This window comes from Haliotis rubra, unplaced genomic scaffold (assembly GCF_003918875.1).
Source record: "Haliotis rubra isolate DU_JTF1 unplaced genomic scaffold, ASM391887v1 Scf5, whole genome shotgun sequence".
Classification (NCBI taxonomy): domain Eukaryota; kingdom Metazoa; phylum Mollusca; class Gastropoda; order Lepetellida; family Haliotidae; genus Haliotis; species Haliotis rubra.
This window is the reverse complement of record NW_025767190.1, coordinates 3,454,021-3,476,014: the sequence shown is the minus strand read 5'-3', so window position 1 is coordinate 3,476,014 and position 21,994 is coordinate 3,454,021. Positions and strand designations below refer to the sequence as shown.

General features: G+C 42.6%; 1 protein-coding gene across 1 annotated transcript in view; it reads left to right on the top strand.

The window, feature by feature from the left end:
• Nucleotides 1-261: 261 nt before the first annotated feature.
• The window catches only part of LOC124291766 (ribosome biogenesis protein BMS1 homolog), a 29,564-nt gene continuing 7,831 nt past the window's right edge, over nt 262-21,994 (top strand). Inside the window, exons 1-13 of the mRNA XM_046728838.1 lie at nt 262-340; nt 1,825-1,993; nt 2,457-2,647; nt 4,219-4,298; nt 5,381-5,569; nt 6,229-6,371; nt 6,828-6,949; nt 7,746-7,933; nt 9,419-9,585; nt 9,878-10,013; nt 11,161-11,974; nt 19,643-19,848; nt 20,114-20,195. Coding sequence (XP_046584794.1) covers nt 1,827-1,993; nt 2,457-2,647; nt 4,219-4,298; nt 5,381-5,569; nt 6,229-6,371; nt 6,828-6,949; nt 7,746-7,933; nt 9,419-9,585; nt 9,878-10,013; nt 11,161-11,974; nt 19,643-19,848; nt 20,114-20,195 — 2,485 coding nt within the window. The 5' untranslated portion in view covers nt 262-340; nt 1,825-1,826. The remainder of the gene's footprint in view (nt 341-1,824; nt 1,994-2,456; nt 2,648-4,218; nt 4,299-5,380; nt 5,570-6,228; nt 6,372-6,827; nt 6,950-7,745; nt 7,934-9,418; nt 9,586-9,877; nt 10,014-11,160; nt 11,975-19,642; nt 19,849-20,113; nt 20,196-21,994) is intronic.

Genomic DNA, 21,994 nt, shown 5'->3' with positions numbered 1-21,994 from the left:
AGCTGCGCTTTCTGAAAGATTTCCAAAGAGAAGATATTCATGTGATTTGACGTAAAATAAATAAAAAAAATGCCTCAAAGTATAATCCCAAGGGTACTGTAAAATATTTTATCTTAAAAAATGAAAGACATAAATGCAAAAAAAAAGTCAGGCAAGAATCTTGACATGTGACATTTTCATGCGAATCGAACACAACACTTTGCATGTGTGCATCAGGCAGGTAACCCGTTTTGCCGAAGAAACATAGATTATCTCCCTTACCAAACATGGCCGCCCCCACGTGGTTCTCCAGATATGTTGTTTACAGATGAAATGTAACTCGGAACTGAGCATTATCACGATAATTACATATTTCCAGGTATGTTTACCGATTCAACTAAGACTCTTAAGTGTATTCCTGATTAACGGTGACTTACAAATCGTCCGTTACAATAATTTAATTTCCAGACAGTTCCTGTGCTTATAAATTTATAAAATAACATATAGCCAGGGCACCACTCCTACTGGTAGTAGTAGATTATCTTACACTTTGTTGTATGTACGGGTTACATGTCGATACCAAACATAGATTCACGAAGTGATACATGATAACGTTTCGCTTGCCATCTGCATCATCGACATCAACAGGTCCTGATCAAAGCAAAGGGCCTGAGTTCCCAATTGCGCAGATCGATGCTCATGCTGTTGATCACTGGATTGTCTAGTACATACTCGATTATTTACAGACCGCCGCCGTATAGCTGGAATATTGCTGAGTGTGACCTGAAACTAAACTCACTCACTCAAATCAAGGGTCAGTGGAATGAATGAAGATGGACATTAATTGAAGTGACTACATGTTTTGAAGACTTGTAAGGGGGTCAAACTATTGTATTTTTTAATCATTATGTTGACAGTTGACGTTAAGGCAACTCTACATGGACTGTCAGTTTAACACATGAAGCTATGACGTACAAGTCTATCAAGCCTAACATTGGATTTTGCTGTGGTTGATACTTGTTGATAAGAATAGCTTGACCATGTTGACTCTTCATTCAGTGGGTTGGCTGTGTTATGGTCAAGTATGGGGTATCCTAATAGGTTACGCACGTCTGATAAACCACCCCTATATGATGAGAAAAGGGATAGTTTCATCTGGTACATGTATCATATAATGTGTAGACGTATAACACTAGGACTGGTATCATATGATGCTGTGTCTGAGTAGGGTATTCGTTTAATACTGCAGCCCAATGTCTCATTTGGCTAGCACTGTGAAATTGGTACTAGTCAAGATTAGTCAAAAATAGAAAGTAACTCAGATAGTCTACACACCCTGTTAGTGGTATTGTATAGAAACACCTTAAAATGTTTGTAATTCTACAAGCTCTTGGATGCCTTGGCCATTTGTCAAATCGGTTCTGGCTGAGGGGCAAGTCCTAATTTCTTTTTTAATTTCTTGGAGAATAGGTCTTCAGCAACCCATGCTTGTCACAGAAGGCGACTATGCTTGTCATAAGAGGTGACTAACGGGATCGGGTGGTCAGGCTCGCTGACTTGGTTGACACATGTCATCGGTTCCCAATTGCGCAGATCGATGTTCATGATGTTGATCACTGGATTGTCTGGTCCAGACTCGATTATTTACAGACCGCCGCCATATAGCTGGAATATTGCTGAGTGTGGCGTAAAACTAAACTCACTCACTCACTTTAATTTCTTGTAGAAACAGCGATGCATGCACATGTTGTGCACATTACAATGCAGTTGTAATAACCGTGTAGGAGATGTTATTGTTAACCCCTTTTTACCTCACCTCACCAAGTCATTTCTTTTTTCTAGTAGTCATGGAAGGTGAAGATAAAAAGAAGGCCCATCGTGTCCGACAGGCTGGGCGAAAGGCAGAGAAGAAGAAGGCCAAAGACAAACATGAACAAGACCTGACAGCCAAACAGAGGAACCCAAGAGCTTTTGCTATTCAGTCAGCTAACAAGACTGCAAAACGTGTTCAAAGGTAGGATGGTGCTTTGTCTCAGCACGTAGGCGTGTACTCGTTTAAGTAAAGGTGAATGATTGTGTAAGTAACAGTTTAGAGTATCCAGAGTGTTGAACTATGAACATGATGAACTTGATGAAATATTGAACTATGAACATGATCAGGACTAATGATGAATTGTTGAAATATGAATTGATTCAATCAAAGCTTTTCATGTTTGAACTATTCACCTTACTGTAAATTCAAAATATCAATGGTAGAGAATTATCAGTCTCTGAGTCAGCAGAAACAAATTCCACTTTGTGTAAACAGCAAAATAGTGATATGAATTATATGGGTCACTGAACATCAGTGATTACACCAGGTGCCTGGGTAGGCATATCCCACTCTGATGGTAGCAACCATCACGCATACAATTTGCTTGAAAATAACCCTTGTACTCTTATTGAAAATGATGTTTTCACATTTTCCTTTATGTTAGAACTCTTGATCACAAGACCAAGAAACATCACATCCCTCTTGTGGATCGAACACCTGATGAGCCTCCACCTGTTGTTGTGGGCATAGTTGGGCCACCCAAGGTGGGCAAGTCCACTCTGATGCAGTGCCTTGTGAAGAATTATGCCAAGCAGAAGCTGTCTCAAATATCTGGACCAGTCACAGTTGTATCAGGTGAGTCACACGTTTCAGATAGTATTGCCATGGTTGCAAGAGTTTGTTTGTTGTTTAATGCAATAGTAGGCATTGTTCCATCTGTATGACAGCAGTCTGTTTATAATCAAGACTGGACCAGATAAACCAGTAACTGATATTGTGAACAACTGTCCATACATAGAGAATACTACACAAGGTCTCATTGCATACGAATTATTCGAAACGAGTGTCCTTCCTATGGTATCTGACCGAGCGAAAGCGAGGTCAGATACCATAGGAAGGTCACGAGTTTCGTATAATTCGTATGTAATGAGACCGAGTGCGGTATTTTATTTATTACCCACGTCTTACATGCATTAACTTGACAAAATAGCGTATTTTTGTTATGTTTTGGTTTCATAAAGAGGTTGCGGAAGAGTTTTGTACTTTAGTGCAAGTTTTGCATGACGTCACACTGTAATGACGTCACTGCCTTGGTAACCGACGTCACGATGCATGTAAGTTGTCATCGCCTTGTACAGCCTCCTACAGTAAACTTCTCCGTAGCACCTCGTTTCTTGGTTTCCAGTTGCTTCAATTGGCTAATATCACTGGTGGAAACATTGCGTTTATGTTTTTCAACGGATATAATGTCTCAGTTCGACTCACAATTAAACAGCGACATGGCAACGTTCGCAATGTTTACATTCCCACAATGCATTTAAGTTGTAGAATGAATGAATTCACGTGTTTGTTATGAATGAAAAAAGAGTTGCCTCAGAATGTGACCTAATTGAGAGGTCATCGGTTATCCAATCAAATCATTAGAATCTCAGGTCAAGTCGTTACGACACAGGTCAACGTGATACGACACTCGTGTGACGTACGAGATTAGTATGCAACTACCAATACGTTGACCTCGTGGGTAATAAATCAGGGAATGAGGACACACTACCAGTAGGGCTGCAGGGAACAGTCATGGTTACACGTGATTATCTGAACAAGTTGTTGGTCTGTAGCCTGCTCCAGTTCATACTTGTTTTCCCCGTCTAGATTATTATGTTTATTTTCTGACTTGGGTGTTTTTATGTATATATGTGACATGTTTTGTATGTATGCTGTCTACCCAGTGATGATTCATGGTAGTTTACTGAAATGGGAAGCTTCTAGTTACCTTGGTTACTGTATGTGTCATCATGCCCCCAGGTCAAACACATTACTCATCCTTTTAGTCGCTGGTTTTAATGACCAGAGGGGCGGTGAGATAGCCTAGTGGTTAGAGCGTTCGCTCATCACGCCGAAGGCCCGGGTTCGATTTCCCACATGGGTACAACTTGTCAAGCCCATTTCTGGTGTCCCCTGTCGTGATATTGCTGGAATATTGCTAAAAGCGTGTAAAACCATACTCAGTCAGTCAGTTTAATGACCAGAACTTGAGTATTTGCATGCAACATGGATGAAACCTGATTTTTTGCAAACTGAAGCATAAAACAACACTCATTTGCAAACATTTTGTGGTGAGATGGAGATTTTATGAGCGCGCTTCCGGCAGTGCTATAATGACACTTTTGTTAATATTTTTACATGATATGATGACTTGTGTGTTGAAGGGAAGGACCGACGCCTCACTCTCATAGAGTGTAACAATGATATCAACAGCATGATTGATCTGGCCAAGGTTGCTGACCTGGTAAGAATAAATGATGAAGGAATTTTTAATTGACTGAAATTAATGCCTCTGTTATTCTGAAACTATGGCAGTTAAAGTAGGGGTTACTATTGAGGGGCAAACAACTATTGCGATAGCCTGTTGCAACATACTATTGTGATAGCGATAGCCTTGAATTGTCTCATTTGAAGTCATTTCCCAAATGAATGCATAGTTTATATGAAATAAAAAACAAGTTGAAGAAGTTTCAATCTCTTTTAATAACTGACAAGATACGTGAAACCAGGTTCAAGTAAACAGTTAAAACATAAACTCAATGAAGCTGCAAGTCTGCAACAAATCTTCCTGTATTTTGCTCTGCGCATTTATCAACGGAAGTCAATTACTAAACTATCGATAGTCACACATACTATTGATGCATCGATAGTTTTTCGTTTCTATCATGGATTAATTGCTATCGAAGACTTAACAATTGCAATGCATCGATAGTTCGATTCATCGTTACTGCCCTAAGTTAAAGTGCCTTAAAAAACAGGTAGCTTGTTGTCTTTGAAATCTGGAATTGTGCAAAGAAATGTACAGTGAAGGTTGTCCTCTGACTATGTCCATGTTCTTCAGTCATATTGGCAGACTGACTCATCTTTTGTGCCATAATGTAATAGCACTTTTACTATCACACTAATTTTGCAATAGTATTATAGTAAAAGTGACTTAGATAGTCAACCACATATGGAGATAACTAGGAGACTACCAGCTGTGTTGTGACTGACCTATGCCACGTGTTGCCCTCTATATGCAGAGGTTTATCTAGACCAGCTCTGAGTCTAGATCAAAATGTCAGTATATTTCATTGGAATAAAAAGAAATATCCAAATTCTTGTTAATATAGTTCAAAATTATCTTCTCACTTTGTAAAGGTATCTGTTTAAGAGTATGGATTTTAATGATAAGGCATGATAAGGAATATTTTATTGTTTAACTTGCTTGAAATTTGAGAAAATATGACCCATATAAAATGCAAATTGTAACAATGTAATGTTCCTGCCATTGGCACTTGAATCCCAGGCAGATCCTTGATACGGCTGTTTTCATACATGTTGTAGATCCTGCTGCTGGTGGATGCCAGTTTTGGGTTTGAGATGGAAACATTTGAGTTCCTCAACATCTGCCAAGTTCACGGCTTTCCTCGTATCATGGGTGTGCTAACTCACCTTGACATGTTCAAGGACAGCAAGAAGATCAGGAAAACAAAGAAGAGGATGAAACACAGGTTTTGGACAGAAATTTATCAGGTGACCTATTTTAGTATATCTTGTGGTGTAGACAAGCCAACACGCTTCCTATCAAATGGATATGTATGATGTACCATATCCATCAGTGCCCTTGCAGATATTGACTGAGGTGACCAGTAAATAGCCACCTAAGCCTGTAGTCAGCATAGTGTCCACTAGACTCCAGACACATGGAATCAGGAAAAAACTGTAGTTACAGGGAAAGAGCAGGTTATTTGTCAGAAGTGATAAGATAGTTTCTTCGGTTTTTCTTCTTGAAGCATGCCAATTTGCCTATGATCACTGGTTTTAATCCTAGATTTGATGTCATTATATTTCTAGTCTTGTCAGCATATGGGTTGTACCAGAGTGCTAATATTGATAAAGTTTGGGCTTTTCTGTAACATCAAGCTGACATGCCATTACATAACAGAAAAACTTGCTTCCTTCCCTGCCTCTTGTCCTAGCTCCCCTTCTCAGTTTCTCCTGTCCTCTCTTCCAACTTTCCCTCCTTGCACGATAGACAGCTTCACAACACACATAAAGCAGGCAGTACATGAATGATGTATGTGTCTATGTACAGAAATATGAATGATGAGAACTTGCATGTGACAAGTACAAATCTTATGTAAAACATTATATAAGGAGTTTCATCTCAGCACTGTATCATTGCTTTGTAGGGAGCCAAGTTGTTTTACCTGTCTGGCACGATCAATGGAGAATATCAACGTACTGAGGTGCATAATCTGTGTCGCTTTATCTCTGTGATGAAGTTCCGCCCATTGCTGTGGAGGATGACACACCCATATGTGCTGGCTGACAGGTACATACATTACTAACAGAGTTTCTAGGACATCAGTCCTGCTCAACAACGAAGCACATGTGATACATGTGGTCTCACCTTTAGGCAAGTGAGTTTGTTCAAAATTGCCTCTGTTCACCCAGCAGAAAATGGGTACCTGGTTGGATAAAGTCATCTGACTATAACCTTCTGGCGCCTAACAGGCAGCTTTGGTTATCCGGGGTAATAATAATCAGATTCTGATTACAACGTCCAGTGAGCAACTAGTCAGATTCATACTTGGTGCTATATAAATGAATTATTATTATTGTTATTATTAGACTGTCTTGTAGGAGTTTTATTCTGTTGCTGTTTGTATATCATGGTAATTTGAGTCAAGGCAGCAGGAGCTTGGTAACAATGTTGACAGAGTTACCGATATTTGTCCTGTAACCCTGCCTGACCCAGTGTATAGAAGTGGTTCTCCCATGTTTACAGGATGGAGGACATCACCAACCCTGAGTCTATGCGTCTTGACTCCAAGTGTGACCGCAAGGTGTGCCTGTATGGCTATGTGCGGGGAACACACATGAAGAACCAACAGATGGTGCACATTGCAGGTAGCTGTTAGCAGTGGGCTGGGTGTCATGTCAAAGAGTGTTTCCATGTTATACTTAATGAAATTCTTTTGTGCATGATTGAAAAATTACAGTTACATTGTTCTTTTATATCATATTTCTGTAATTCTGAGAGTAATGGTAGGTAATGAATCATGGTCTAATTGCTTCAGCAATTGTGGATTCCGGATAAGAATGTTTATAGTTTCCCAGCAGCTTGTGCTTGTGGTAAGCGGTGACTAACTGGTAGGGGTGACTATTGAGGGGGAAACAACTATTGTGATAGCGATAGTCTATTGCAACATACTATTGCAATAACGATAGTCTATTGTGACCAAACCTGTATTTTGCGCTGCACATTTATCAACCGAAGTCAATTACTAAACTATCGATAGTCACACATACTATCGATGAATCGATAGTTTTTCGTTTCCACCATCAATTAATTGCTATGGGATACTCAACAATTGCAATCCATGTATAGTTACCGGTAATTGCATTGTTACAGCCTACTAACTGGATCAGGAGGTCAGGCCTGGTGACTTGATGACTTGCTTGATGCTATGTTCAGATGTCAGCCACTTCTTTGATCTGGGCCTAGATTTTCGAAGCTCTCTTAGTGCTAAGATAGCCGTAAGTGCCATACATTAACATTAACTTACGACTATCTTAGCGCTAAGAGAGCTTCGAAAATCTAGGCCCTGGTCTATACTGATTCCATACCACTTTCAGTTATCTAGAGTATTGCTGAGTGCAGAGTTAATAAACAACAAACAAATAATAAATGAAATGTTTCCAGGGTGTGGAGATTTCAACATTCACAACATGCAGTTCCTGCCTGACCCCTGCCCGACCCCCAGCAGAGAGAAGAGGCGCTCCCTGAATGACAAGGAGCGGTTCATCTACGCCCCCATGTCAGGAGTTGGGGGCATCGTGTATGACAAGGACGCTGTGTACATCGATCTGGGGGGGGCAGCCACTCTCACAGTGTTAAGGAACAGGTGGTTAGCTCTCATAGCTTCTATAGTACCTGTAGGCATTATGCTATTAATGTCTGATCATGGTATGGTAAGGAAGGACACAAGTAGATAGGTTGAAGCTTTAGTTCATCTTCCAGGGAGAAGTATATTGTCAGTACATCATGTTTGGATACAATGTGTGAAGCCCCTTTCTGATGTCCCCAGCAATGATATTACGGGAATAAATTTGAATAGGGTGTCCTACTAGTTCATATGAGGCTGCTAATCAATAGATCAGATCATCACCAGTGTATGAAATAACGCCCGTCCGCCAGCCCGAGACGGGCTAGATTTCTGACGGATGGTCTTATTCTAAAGCTGGCCAGCCCGATGGTCTGGTAAAAATGTTCCATACAACTGAGTAAATTCACCATATGTTGGTGTCTGGTCTGGTAAAATCCATTTTTGGCTGGTAACATTTTGAAGTTACCAGCCCTGATGTCTGGTTGGGTTTTTTGCTTATTTCATACACTGTCATCACAGTGGTATATTTGTAAAGCAAATATATTTACCCTTATTAAATACTATTATGCATATTGCCAGTTGAAATTCTTGGTTACAATAGGTCCCCAGCAACCTGTGTTGGTTGTAATGGATTGGGTGTCACACTTGGTGTTTCATGTTTTCGCATTCTGATGAATTAATTCCAATTTCAATCACTGAATTGTTTGGTCCAGACTTGGTTATTTACAAGCTGCTTCATACAGCTGAAATACTGCTGAATGAAGAGTTAAACAAGAAAAAGCACATGTTGACAATGTCTCATAAGTCGGAGACAATGATAAACACTCCCAAAGTTTTTCAGTTGGGATTACTGGTGGTGGTGGTGGAATTGGGTTTAACGTCGTGCTTGAGAATATTTCGCTCATATGACGACGTGCATGCGTGTGTATGTGCGGCTGGTTGTACTAGCCCAGACTGAAGCTGGTTTTATAGTGCTAGCCCATTGTGATACCATGCCGCAGTGAAGCATGAATACCCCACTCAGACACATTATACTGACTCCGAGCCGACCAGTCCTTGTTGTACCCATTAATGCCGAGCACCAGGCAGGGACCAACAAGTACCATATTTTAACATCTTTTGGTATGACGCAGTCGGGGATCGAACCCTCGACCTTCCGCACTCCGGGCGGACGCTCTAACCACTACACCACGGAGGCGGTCTGGGATTACTGAGTAGAATAAGACCAATACACGTCACAAGAGGAGACCAAATATGAATCAGGTGGTTTTAGTCTTTGATGTGGCTAATTTGCATCATTTTACCTGAATCTCTTGGACCATTGGTCATAACATCGACCACTTGTTTGTCTTGCCCTGGTCACAGGTCCTTGTTAAATAGCTGGTTTATTGCTGATTGGGCATTTATTGCCTACATATTGATGACGCTTGAGAATGGAGTCTCCTAATGTCAGACTGTTGTCAAGATGGTGTGGTTACCATGGTTACAGGACAAAACACCAGGCAACAAGATGGTGGCTCAGCTGATAGAGATGATCAACCCCATCGACAAGAAACTGACAGCAAGTGAAATGAGCGTGTTTACAAACACAGCTCCGATCCAGTCAGCTGATGCAGATGATGGCAGTAGTGAAGATGACGATGAACATGTGGCCGGGTGAGTAGCAAAGGCAATGTGTCATGACGAGTTGTATAGGTATTTATCTAGGCCTCTCATAGGCTAACATTCAGCTCTATGTCTGCTGCAAATGTCAGTATTAACTGTTAAGTTGGAATCAGATATCTTTGGCTGAGAATAATTTTTTTCAGAATCTATTCATTTGAGCATTTTTTTAGTTCTATTTGATAGCTCTTAGGTTCATACATGAATGAAAATGTGAGAATATATACGACAATTTCGGATTAGAAATTTTGACTAGTGAAATAACTTCCTGTTTATTTTCTTGCAGGCAGAGCAATCTTTTACCAGAAGAGGAGTTAGTGCAGACAAGTGATGGTCGCACTAGGAGGCGAGCGGTGTTTAGTGGGGATGAAGACCAAGATGATGAAGATAGTGATGAAGAAGAGGCTGACAGTGATGAAGAGGTAATAGTTTAACATAATTTAATATAAACTGATGGCATCTTCCACTATGTATTGAGTACTCGAAAATGATAAGTCTTAAATGGTATACATTAGTGTTTGTGAAGCAGATACATTGTTTCCTATAGCACGTACTTGTGGAGCCTAGGTTGGGGTAGGTCCGCAATCTGGGCTTGGTCTTCAGACTCTGTAACTTTGTTGATTGTAGCTTATAAGTACGTAGATCGGTGTTCATTATATCGACCAATGATTTGTTCTGGGGGTCCTTTCATGAAGCAACCTTTACTAAGGTTAACCTTAACTCCCATTCTTTAACATTGCACTAAGGTTACCTTAGTGACTGAGGATCACCTTAGTGCTTGTTAAAGGAGGCCCAGGTGAAGACTCAAATATAGGCCACTATAGCTGGAATATTGCTGACTGAGGCTTTAAACAACAATCTGATTCTCTTTTTAAATTCATATGAACTGAAATAAGATCTGTCCCAACTGATGCGTTTTATCTTCTGCTTTAGGGTATCAGATGCTTTGTTTCAGATTGAATGTTATATCATGCTCTTGTAGCAATTATAGTTGTCAATGTCCCACTTTTAAGATTATGATTTCCAGGTTACCATGCGAATGTGGGACCCAAGTAGCCTCACTATAGAATGCTTCAAGCTGCATCAGAATTGATCATACCTGCATTTGCTTTTTAAATTACCATTCAGCAACCTGTATCTATTGGTTGGTTGTCACTTGGCTTCTTATATGGGCTGAGGGTACAAAAGAAATGTGTAATAAATAAGAAAAGGCAGCAGTAGAGAGAAAGTTCCAAGATTACCATGGGTACTTGTCTGTGTTAGCAGTTTTCACTCCCTGGGGTTTTAGACCGATTAAAATAGCTGAAATGTTTGCAGTCTTGCCTTGCTTTAGTCATTTTTTGTTGTTGTAAGATTTGCATTTTGATTTTAATGCTATGTAGAAAATTAATGCCGGGAGAAAACTACTCTCAGAATAAGGTCCTTGAGTGGTATTCCACAATGTTGATTTTAATCTGAGGTAATTGAAATGGGGATTAGTTGGTTTCAGGTTTGCCTGCTCATATACACATCCAGGTGGATGGTTAAGGTCCAGACATATTTCACTCTGTTCCATTCACATTTATACAGGCTGTGACTAGTGAGCAGAGAGAGAAGGCTGTAGTGTTTGCAGACAGTGACGATGAGATACAACTCTTCAAAAATACATCTGTGTCAAAACTGGGACAGACACCCGAGCAGAATGGGAGTGTAACTCAGAAACAGAGGAAACTGACGTCCCAGAAAGACAATGATGTCTGGTTGGACTTTAATTTGGAGAGTGATGATGAGGTTGATGAAATAGTCAAGGAAAAAGATAATGACAATAAGAGTAAGGATGACAGTGGAAGTGAGGATGAAGAAGGTGAGGATGACAATGAAAGTGAGGAGGTGGACCAAAGTGATGACAGTGACAATATAGACGAGAGTGATGAAAGTGAAGATGATGATGAAAGTGATGGTAGTGATGAGGCGGATGAAGACAGCGATGAAGACCAGATGGATACAGATGCTGTTGTGAGTGTCAGTAAAGTACAAAGGAAAGACTTAAAAAGTGTTGGCTCCACGGCAGAGAAGACAGATCCACCTAAATCTGTTTCTAAGAAGGAAACTTCGGACATTTCTAAATCACCTTTTAACTCAAAAAAGCACAAAGACAATGAAAATATGTTAATAAGGAAACAAAAGCCAGACAAATTATTGACTGATGTTGTTAACAAATCATCGAAACATGTAAAGGTGAAAATTGATAAAAAGGTGAATAAACAGTCCAAACTTGAACTCAAAAACTCCTTAGTTCCTGAGTTTGATGAAGTGGAGATGAAGTCTGTGTCAGGTGAAGAAGACATGTCAAATTCAGAAAAAGCGAGTCTTCTTCAAGCTCAGATGACTCAGATGAAGAGATGAAACTGCTGAAGAAGATTGGTAAGAAGAAGGGTATTGATCAGAAGGAAGGTCATAGTAGTGAAGAAAATGTGTCAGAGGAGGAAGAACTGGATGGCATCAAGGAAGTACCTGAAGATGGTGAGAATAATTCAGGGTTCGAAATACCCCATATATTAGTGTGCCATGGCATGGTAAATCTTGAAATGGCACTGCTAAAAAATGTTCTCGGTGCCCTTTTGACATGCCTGATTTTTCAGAGACATAACTCACATTTAGTCATTTAATCCCCCAAACAATTATTTTTTTCCAAATTGAATAATACCATTCATTTTTGAATGCTCATAACCCATTTCTTTATTTAACAATAAATTTCAAATGATCATCATCATTGTCATTTATTATAAAAACATGTGGACATACTCAATTTCTGAAAGGCACAACTAAAATATTTGTCTGGTGCCCTAAGGCACACTTAGAAAAAAAAGTATTTCTATCCCTGATAATGTTAACAAGATGAAACCATTTGTTTACTGTAGATATGATAGATTGTCTCAGAAATCAGATATATAAATGTCATTACAAAGATTTAATTATACTGTGTTCAGTGAGTGACTGGTGTGAATGTTTGGTCCTTTATAAGCATGGTAAGTGTGAAAACATTTGCCAAGTGATTATTTAATGTAAAACATTCCTGAGGCATATGGATATGGATAGTTTCTTTGTTTTTGTTTTAACATCTGACTTTGGTACATAGCCTCACAACAAAGCAGATGAAGTGTAATAACAGTAAATCTGTCTGCAGGCCTGCAGTGGAAGACCAACCTTGCTGCAAAGGCAATTTTTAAACTTATCCTATCTCACGACTTGCACCTCTCTCTCTTTCACCTTCCTGAAATTCATGTAATCCATGAGTGGAAACGAATTAAAACTTTGCTCCAAGGCCTACCTTGCCCCTCTCCCGTGCTGGACTTCCAACGAGCACTGCCTTCTGTGTCAGTCGTGCTCACTAGTCCATGACAGCACGAGGCATGCGCAGTCCTCACCCACGTGATCACCTCACATACTCATTCTCTTTCTTGTCGCTCCACTGAGTGGACGTGAAAATTTTTTCGTCTGAGATTTGCTCAAAATGGTTAAGCCTGTTCAGGCCAGTAAACGGATGTTTTGCGCCCGTTGTAATAAAGTATTTTCAGCATGGGACCCACACACATCGTGTGTTGATTATGTGGGTGTTTGTGACTGGGACACACGCTGTCCGAAGTGTTCAGGTCTGTCTAATGAGGCGTTTAAATTTTACAAACGTGCTTGTGCCAGACGTTTGGCAGATAGGGCTAGGACTAATTCTGCGGGGTCTGGTCCATCTCCCGCTAAGAAACAATGCTTAGATCGCCCCACCCTCACTGCTCACCGTTCTCAATCGCCCGTCTCTCCTGACGAAGATTTTATGGACGCTTCGTCGGATTCCTATTTATCTGAGAACGTTAGAAGGCTTTTAGGGAGCTTCCCTCACCCAGTTTAAGTTCTCATGAGCGTACCAGGGTGGTAATGACCGATATTTCTTCTACGCCAGACCTGCGATCTACATTATCTCGTAGGTCTGCTTCTTCGGAACGATCACAGACTTCGAGAACTTCTAAGCATTCATCGTTGAAGCGGGGATCGGCGCGGTTGGAACGTACCCGCTCTCCTATTTCCACGGCTGGGAGGAGTCGTTCTAGGTCTCGTTCACTTTCCCGAGCCGGCTCACCCTGAACCGGCTCTCACATGGCCGAACCGGCTCACCCTGCCGAACCGGCTCACCCACGCCGAACCGGCTCACAGCCGAACCGCTCACCATACCGAACCGGCTCACCATGGCCGAACCGGCTCATTACAGCCGAACCGGCTCAACCTGCCGAACCGGCTCACACGGCCGAGCCGGCTCACCAGTACATCTTCGAATGGGTTCACCTGACCGAACTGATTCACGTAATCAAATGGGTTCACCTGACCGAACTGATTCACGTACTCGAAGGGGTTCACCAGGACGAACGGGTTCACATTCCCGACTCAGTTCACCTCAACATAGGTTTCAGTTCGACACACCATCAGCGTTTTGATTCCCGTAGTCGTTCAGTCTCGCCTGGTCGAGGTGGTTGGCCATTTCGATCCGGTTCACCTAGCCGTAAGGTGTGTTTTCGTCAGAGTGATTCTCGAAGTCGGTCTCATTCACTTTAGGTGAATCAGGATATCCCGTCTTGTCAGTCTAGACTCAGTAGCGTAATTTTGCGCACACTGTAACAATATTTACTTCCTCGGATCCCCAATCGTCATGTTCCTGGAGCAAACGTTGTCGGGAATGTGCTCCCTTATTAAGGACGTTTTTAGAGCATGTAGACATACTTGCTCCCGATGGCTGGCAGTCAGAGCTCGTTACACTTCAACAGTTGATCACCCGACAAACCCCCGCTTTTAACGACCGGTATTAACTGCTCGTCGTCCGCAGTTTCCCATGTCGGACGGTGATAATTTTATGGGCGCATCATTAGATGTCTTCTCGTGGTTCCGCCTCATCAAAACGCTCTGTGTTGCCAGTTGACTCACACATCCGATCTACTTCGTCAAATCGCCGAACCGATTCGCCACACCGAATCGGTTTGCCATACCGAATGGATTCACCAGACCGAACCGTTTCGCCATACCGAATGGATTCACCACACCCAATCGGTTCGCCATACCGAAGGGATTCACCACACCCAATCGGTTCGCCATACCGAATGGATTCACCACACCGAATCGGCTCGCCATACCGAATGGTTTCACCAGACCGTACCATCAAATTGCCGAACCGGTTCACCACGCCGAATCGGTTCACCATACCAAATGGATTCACCAGACCGAACCGATTCACCACACCGAATCGGTTCGCCATACACGAATGGATTCACCAGACCGAACCGTTTCGCCACGCCGTATGTGAATACGACATTGACTCAGTTTGCCATAATATTAAGACTGTTTCTTATCGCCGAAACAGTTCACATCATCGATTCAATTCACAGCAACGAAACGATTCACCTCGGCCGGAACATTTCACCTCGCCTCACTGGTTCATCTGAGCGTTCTAGATCTCTCCATCAGCTGAGATCATTTAACCGTTTCGGATTACCGAACCGATCCAGATCAGTCACGATTCAGATCACATCGGACTGATTCAGATCACGTCAACTTTCCGGCTCACCACCCTGAACTGATTTACCAGCCGGCTCGTATCGTTTCACCAGGTCGAAAGCTCCCTATCGTCGAACCAGTTCACCTGGCCGTTCAAGATCAATGTACAGAGGTAGTAGCTATGTGCTTCACCATGCCGATTTGATTTACATGTGTTGTTAGTAGCGCAGTCATCTAGAGATATCACGCTCGGCACTTGACGGCCTGATGATCCCAGTTCTCAAGAGTCCTCCGTGACTGGGGCTCATCTCATTCCAGATTTAATCTACCATCCGATCTTCACTTTTGATGAATGATTCGGTTCAACGATTCTACCCTTCGGTGTAGATATCAGTTCTGCAACCACCCGATATGGCATAACTAGATACGCTTGCGAGCCAGGAATACTCTACGACGCTCCGATGAGTCTTGTTACTACAGACTACTCGTAACAGCGTGTTTGTGTATCCCTTGGTGCAATTGTTGCAGACGGCTCGTCATCTTCAGCTCCCTTTGTTTTACATGATAAGCAAGTTTCTGGACAGATAACAAATGGATGAAGTTCTTGCGCATGGTACCGGCAATGTTTTGTCAAATAGCCAGCATAGCTCAGCCCGGAATTTATGGGTTGCGACTCGCCCGGTTAACCAAAGACCATGTTGTCCGTATTTTTTGTCACTCGTGTGTAACGTTTGCAAATGGCGGACTACTGTTTGTTTACCGGAATTTTGATGATTAGAGTGACTATGAAGTGCCCTTGCAGAATTCTCTTGGTCCCACGAATCGGATACCAAGTCCAGCCTATAAATGCAAGTAACAACGAACGCTGCCATTCCCGATAAGAGTGACTGTGTCGGGATTTTGACAGCCAGTCGAGAGAGACTGCTTATTGAGGGTGACGGACAGAAACACCCGTGAACGGTTTGCCTAGTCAAGCACTGAGTTCAGAGGTCACTGCATTATGCAAGGATTGTCACCAGGCAGCGATCTACTACCTATATCACTCCACCTGGCGCACCATTATTTTGTTCGGCCAAAAGAAACGTTCCTGAGGTCACCGATCCTACGAATTTCTACAATTTGTTTATAATGTGAACGTTCCTGTAGATTGACTGACAATCTCCATGCGCCGAACATACTACATTGAGCACTCCGTCAGAACTGACGTAGTTGCTCGACTTATTGAACGTTCTTATATCAGGAGATATCTTTTTGTCAGAGGCAAGAGTGGTTAGACCTCTCATTTCCCTCGACCTGCGATGGCCGTGGGGTAGCCTAGTGGTTAAAGCGTTGACTCGTCACGCCCAAGACCCCGGTTCGATCCCCACATGGGCACAATGTGTTAAGCCCATTTCTGGTGCCCCCCGCCGTGATTTTGCTGGATTATTGCTAAAGGCGGTGTAAAACTAAACTCAGTCAGTCAGTCAGTCCCTCGACCTGTGAGACGCCTACCTTCACATCCGGATACATCCAGACTATTGGAAGTATCTTCGATTTACTTTTATGGGGCGTCATTGATACCAATGGAGGATCCTGCTGTATGGGCATATGCGCAGCCCCGTGGGTTTTTACTCAGATACCCATTCTGATAACCAGCTACCTGCATTGTCGAAGCGTGACAATTGACAACAATATCGACGACTGTGTTCAAGCCCAGCAGGATCCAGTCGTCCTTCCTTTCCACAGACAGTTCATCATCAAGTTGCTCACGCAATTAGGATGGCTGCTAAATTCGGAGCAATCAGGGGTAACACCGACCCGCTGTTTCTTCTTATTGGGACAATATTCAACACGCCAGGTCATGATGTTTGTGCCCCAGGAGAGGTGGGACAAGATTCAGTGCAACGCACCACTAGTGTTGGTCCAACCCACACCTTTTCGCCAGTGGCAGAAGTTACTAGGGTGGTTGGCGTCGGCACAAGTGCTGACTGACAGGGGCCAGCTGCAGCTTGCCCTCTTCAGATGGTTCTGTGCCCATACATCGGGGACGACAACCCCAGGGAGTTGATTCGTCTTCCCGCACAACTACATTCAGTCTTTCGTTGGTGGCTCAACAAGTGGAATGTTTGTGTTGGAGTCTCTAGGGTGCCCTTCATACCGACTCAACACCTATTCGTTGGCACATCTTGCAAGCTGGGGCGCTCACTTTCTCCATCAAGTGGCCTAGCAGTGGTCATCAGGAGAAAGGGCCCTTCATCACAACGAATTGGAATTCAGCATTGTCATTATCGCCTGTTCGGCACTCGGGACAACCATCAGCTTCAGCGCAGATGATCACCAGTTGCGATCGTTTCTGCTTTGTGTACAATCTGAATAAAATTCTGAATTTTATTTCTGATTTGTGTCTTCGATTCTTCTGGGACTTGTGAGTTTCCGATTCAATTACCCTTTCACTCTCCACGGGACGGTGTCTGTGGGGGTTGTGTCGAAGCAGGGGCTGGCCCGATACTGGTCGTCAGACCTTGGAAATCGTGGTAATGCGACTGTTTACACTCGCTAAGCTGCGTCCTTTCACTTTCATGAAGGTAGTGACTGAACACCACATTGCTCGGGAATCCCGGTCCCTGGAGCACTTGTGTTTAGTAAGTCAATGGGTTCGAACTGACCATTGCAGGTCTCGCTTTTGAGACGCTGGAGGGTCGCCACCTCACTTACTGTCCTCTGCTCCACGGATTAATTACGTCAGTGAAGTGAGTCATTCCCGAAGTGTTACACTTCGTAGCGTTACCTTAAAGCATCGCAAGAGCGCCGCCGTCTGCGTAAGAGACTGTTTATACCCTTGTCTACTGCTTCCAAGGCGGAAGTCTCTCGCACAACACTCTCATATTGGCTACGAGCTACAATACTACGAGCCTACACTTTTGCCGGTTTGCCACCACCTACGGCAGTCAACCCTCATGAAACCAGGGCATTGGCTTCTACTATGGCGTTGCATAGCAACTGCTCGTTAACTGCCATAATGGAGGGTTGTTTTTGGCGATCTGACACAGTATTTTCGTCTCATTACCTCAGAGATGTGTCGGTGACGGATATTCAAGGCCTTCATCAGTTTGGACCACTCGTCCTTGCCCAGCAGTTATCAGCGGCACAACATCGCAGATAATGAACTTCCTTGTGCTCCGATGCTATATGGATCCCACTGTGCAGTTGATCCCAAGTCGCGATCGTTTCTGCTTGTGTACAATCTGAATAAATCTGAAAAACTTTTTCTGATTTACGTCTTCCGGGATTTAGATTTCTCCTCTCATTTGTTTGAGACTACAGAGAGTCGCCACCTCACTTACTGTCCTCTGCTCCACGGAGTAATTAAGTCAGTGAAGTGAGTCCTTCCCGAAGTGTTACACTTCGTAGCGTTCATGCTCCTAAGTGCCTATACACATCTATGTGATCTTATTGTGGTAAGTAATGGAAGTCATAAGATGATGTTGTGGTACTGAACGTTAAAATTGTGAGTTTTACCGATTCAATTTCTCTTTCACCCTCCTCGGGACGGTGTCTGTGGGGGTTGTTTCGAAGCAGGGGCTGGCCCGATACTAGTCGTTAGACTTTTATTACGGGGGTACCTTGGAAATCGTGGCGATGCGACTGATTACACTCGTTAAGCTACGTCCTTTCACTTTGTGAAGGTAGTGACTGAACACCACATTGCTCGGGAATCCCGGTCCCTGGGAGCAATTGTGCTTAGTAAGTCAATGGGTTCGAACTAACCCTCGCACGTAGTAACTTGGTAGTTATTGGCCTACCTTGTAGTTGCTTCCTACGGTTGTTTGGGCATAACACTTAGCTGTTATCGCTTGAATTTCGGGTAATCTATGACCCACCTTCCTACCGTGGGATAAGTGCAAGTCGTGAGATAGGATAAGTTTAAAAATTTGAAAATTTTAACTATAAATTGTATATTTATATACTTATCCTATCTCACGCGATAAAGTCCCTCCCTACCTCCCCACTACATAGATTACCACCGTTCCGGTTTTGTCCTTTTATGGCTCCAAGATCGAGAATGAGTATGTGAGGTGATCACGTGGGTGAGGACTGCGCATGCCTCGTGCTGTCATGGACTAGTGAGCACGACTGACACAGAAGGCACGCACAGCACGGGAGAGGGGGCAAGGTAGGCCTTGGAGCAAAGTTTTAATTCGTTTCCACTCATGGTCGAATGAAGAGAGAGAGGTGCAAGTCGTGAGATAGGATAAGTATATAAATATACAATTTATAGTTAAAATTTTCAATATCTGGGATACTCCCTGTAACAAAGCTGCTTGAATCTGCTTCGTAATTTCATTGGACTCATTAATGTCAAATACATATATATTTTGTCCTGTGAGTGACTGAAGCTGGTTATTTATGCACCATGTGGGTAAACAAAGTTTCAACATCTGTGAACTGATGTCTGATGTTGTGTTCATACTGGGTGTCCTGTCAGTCCAGATATTGAAATGTGCACACATGACTTACCTTGCACTGATCAATACAGCTTTAATCATACCTTGATAAGTTCACTTCTATGACATTTATGTTACCATGGTAACAGAAGCGGAGACTGTGAAGGAAGAAGCGGATAAGGACACGGATGAGGTGGGAGGTCTGTTCAGGGTGCTCAAGCAGAAGAAGGACAAGGGGAGGATGGGAAATTCGAGATTAAACAACATGGACTGTTCCAAGTTTTGTGAGGACAGCATGCACGACTGGGACCTGGAGGAGGTTGGTGATGCTTGAAGCAAACAAAGTTGTTTTGTTTTCACAAAAGAGTTTACTGTATAATATCGGATTATAAATACTGTCTACTTCACAATGATTATACTAACTGTCACCAATTACTGGTTTTAGTACATATATATATATATTCATCTTTGGTCTTCAAGTCAACAGTGTTGAAATATGCGTAATACCATTCTATTGTGATAAGAGCTGATATTTTATACGATTAGTTGAGAGGGAAACATGTGCATGATATCTGTTGTTGTAGGTACGCCTGCTTATACGTGATTGTTTTGTGACTGGGAAATGGGACAAGAGTGAAGATGCAGCGGCAAGACTCCAGGAAGATGGTGGGTGAAATGGCTCATATCATTCCAACATACACACGGTGGCATCATGTAATGGCACTTGCACATGGTAATATTCCAAAGTAGCTGGTGCGCATGGTTACATTCCAAAGTAGCAGGTGCACATGGTTACATTCCATAATAGCAGGTGCGCATGGTAACATTCCATAGTAGCAGGTGCACATGGTAATATTCCAAAGTAGCAGGTGCACATAGTAACATTCCATAGTAGCAGGTGCACATAGTAATATTCCAAAGTAGCAGGTGCACATGGTTACATTCCATTGTAGCAGGTGCGCATGGTAACATTCCATAGTAGCAGGTGCACATGGTAATATTCCAAAGTAGCAGGTGCACATAGTAACATTCCACATTAGCAGGTGCACATAGTAATATTCCAAAGTAGCTGGTGCACATGGTTACATTCCATTGTAGCAGGTGCGCATGGTAACATTCCATAGTAGCAGGTGCACATGGTAATATTCCAAAGTAGCAGGTGCACATAGTAACATTCCACATTAGCAGGTGCACATAGTAATATTCCAAAGTAGCAGGTGCACATGGTTACATTCCATTGTAACAGGTGCGCATGGTAACATTCCATAGTAGCAGGTGCACATGGTAATATTCCAAAGTAGCAGGTGCACATAGTAACATTCCACATTAGCAGGTGCACATAGTAATATTCCAAAGTAGCACATGGTAACATTCCAAATTAGCAGGTGCACATGGTAACATTCCAAATGAGCAGGTGCACATGGTAACATTCCACATTAGCAGGTGCACATAGTAATATTCCAAAGTAGCAGGTGCACATGGTTACATTCCATTGTAGCAGGTGCGCATGGTAACATTCCATAGTAGCAGGTGCAAATGGTAATATTCCAAAGTAGCAGGTGCGCATGGTAACATTCCACATTAGCAGGTGCACATGGTAACATTCCAAAGTAGCAGGTGCACATGGTAACATTCCAAAGTAGCACATGGTAACATTCCAAATTAGCAGGTTCACATGGTAACATTCCATAGATGCAGGTGCTCATGGTAACATTCCATAGTAGCAGGTGCACATGGTAACATTCCAAAGTAGCAGGTGCACATGGTAACATTCCAAAGTAGCACATGGTAACATTCCAAATTAGCAGGTTCACATGGTAACATTCCATAGTAGCAGGTGTGCATGGTAACATTCCATAGTAGCAGGTGTACATGGTAACATTCCAAAGTAGCAGGTGCACATGGTAACATTCCATAGTAGCAGGTGTGCATGGTAACATTCCAAAGTAGCAGGTGCACATGGTAACATTCCAAAGTAGCAGGTGCACATGGTAACATTCCAAAGTAGCAGGTGCACATGGTAACATTCCAAAGTAGCACATGGTAACATTCCAAATTAGCAGGTTCACATGTTAACATTCCATAGTAGCAGGTGTGCATGTTAACATTCCATAGTAGCAGGTGTACATGGTAACATTCCAAAGTAGCGGGTGTACATGGTAACATTCCTAAGTAGCAGGTGTACATGGTAACATTCCTAAGTAGCAGATGCACATGGTAACATTCCAAGTAGCACATGGTAACATTCCACATTAGCAGGTGCACATGGTAACATTCCAAGTAGCAAGTGCACATGGTAACATCCTGCAGTACATATACAGTTCATTACATCATTGCTTCCAGGATTATTTGCACACAACTGAACTTTTCCACAAAGGTGAATTTCAGTTTTCACTCTTACTGTCACGGAGACTTTGAAGACTTTTACGCGCTATCGCAAAATGCTTTTCCACAAAGGTTTGTTC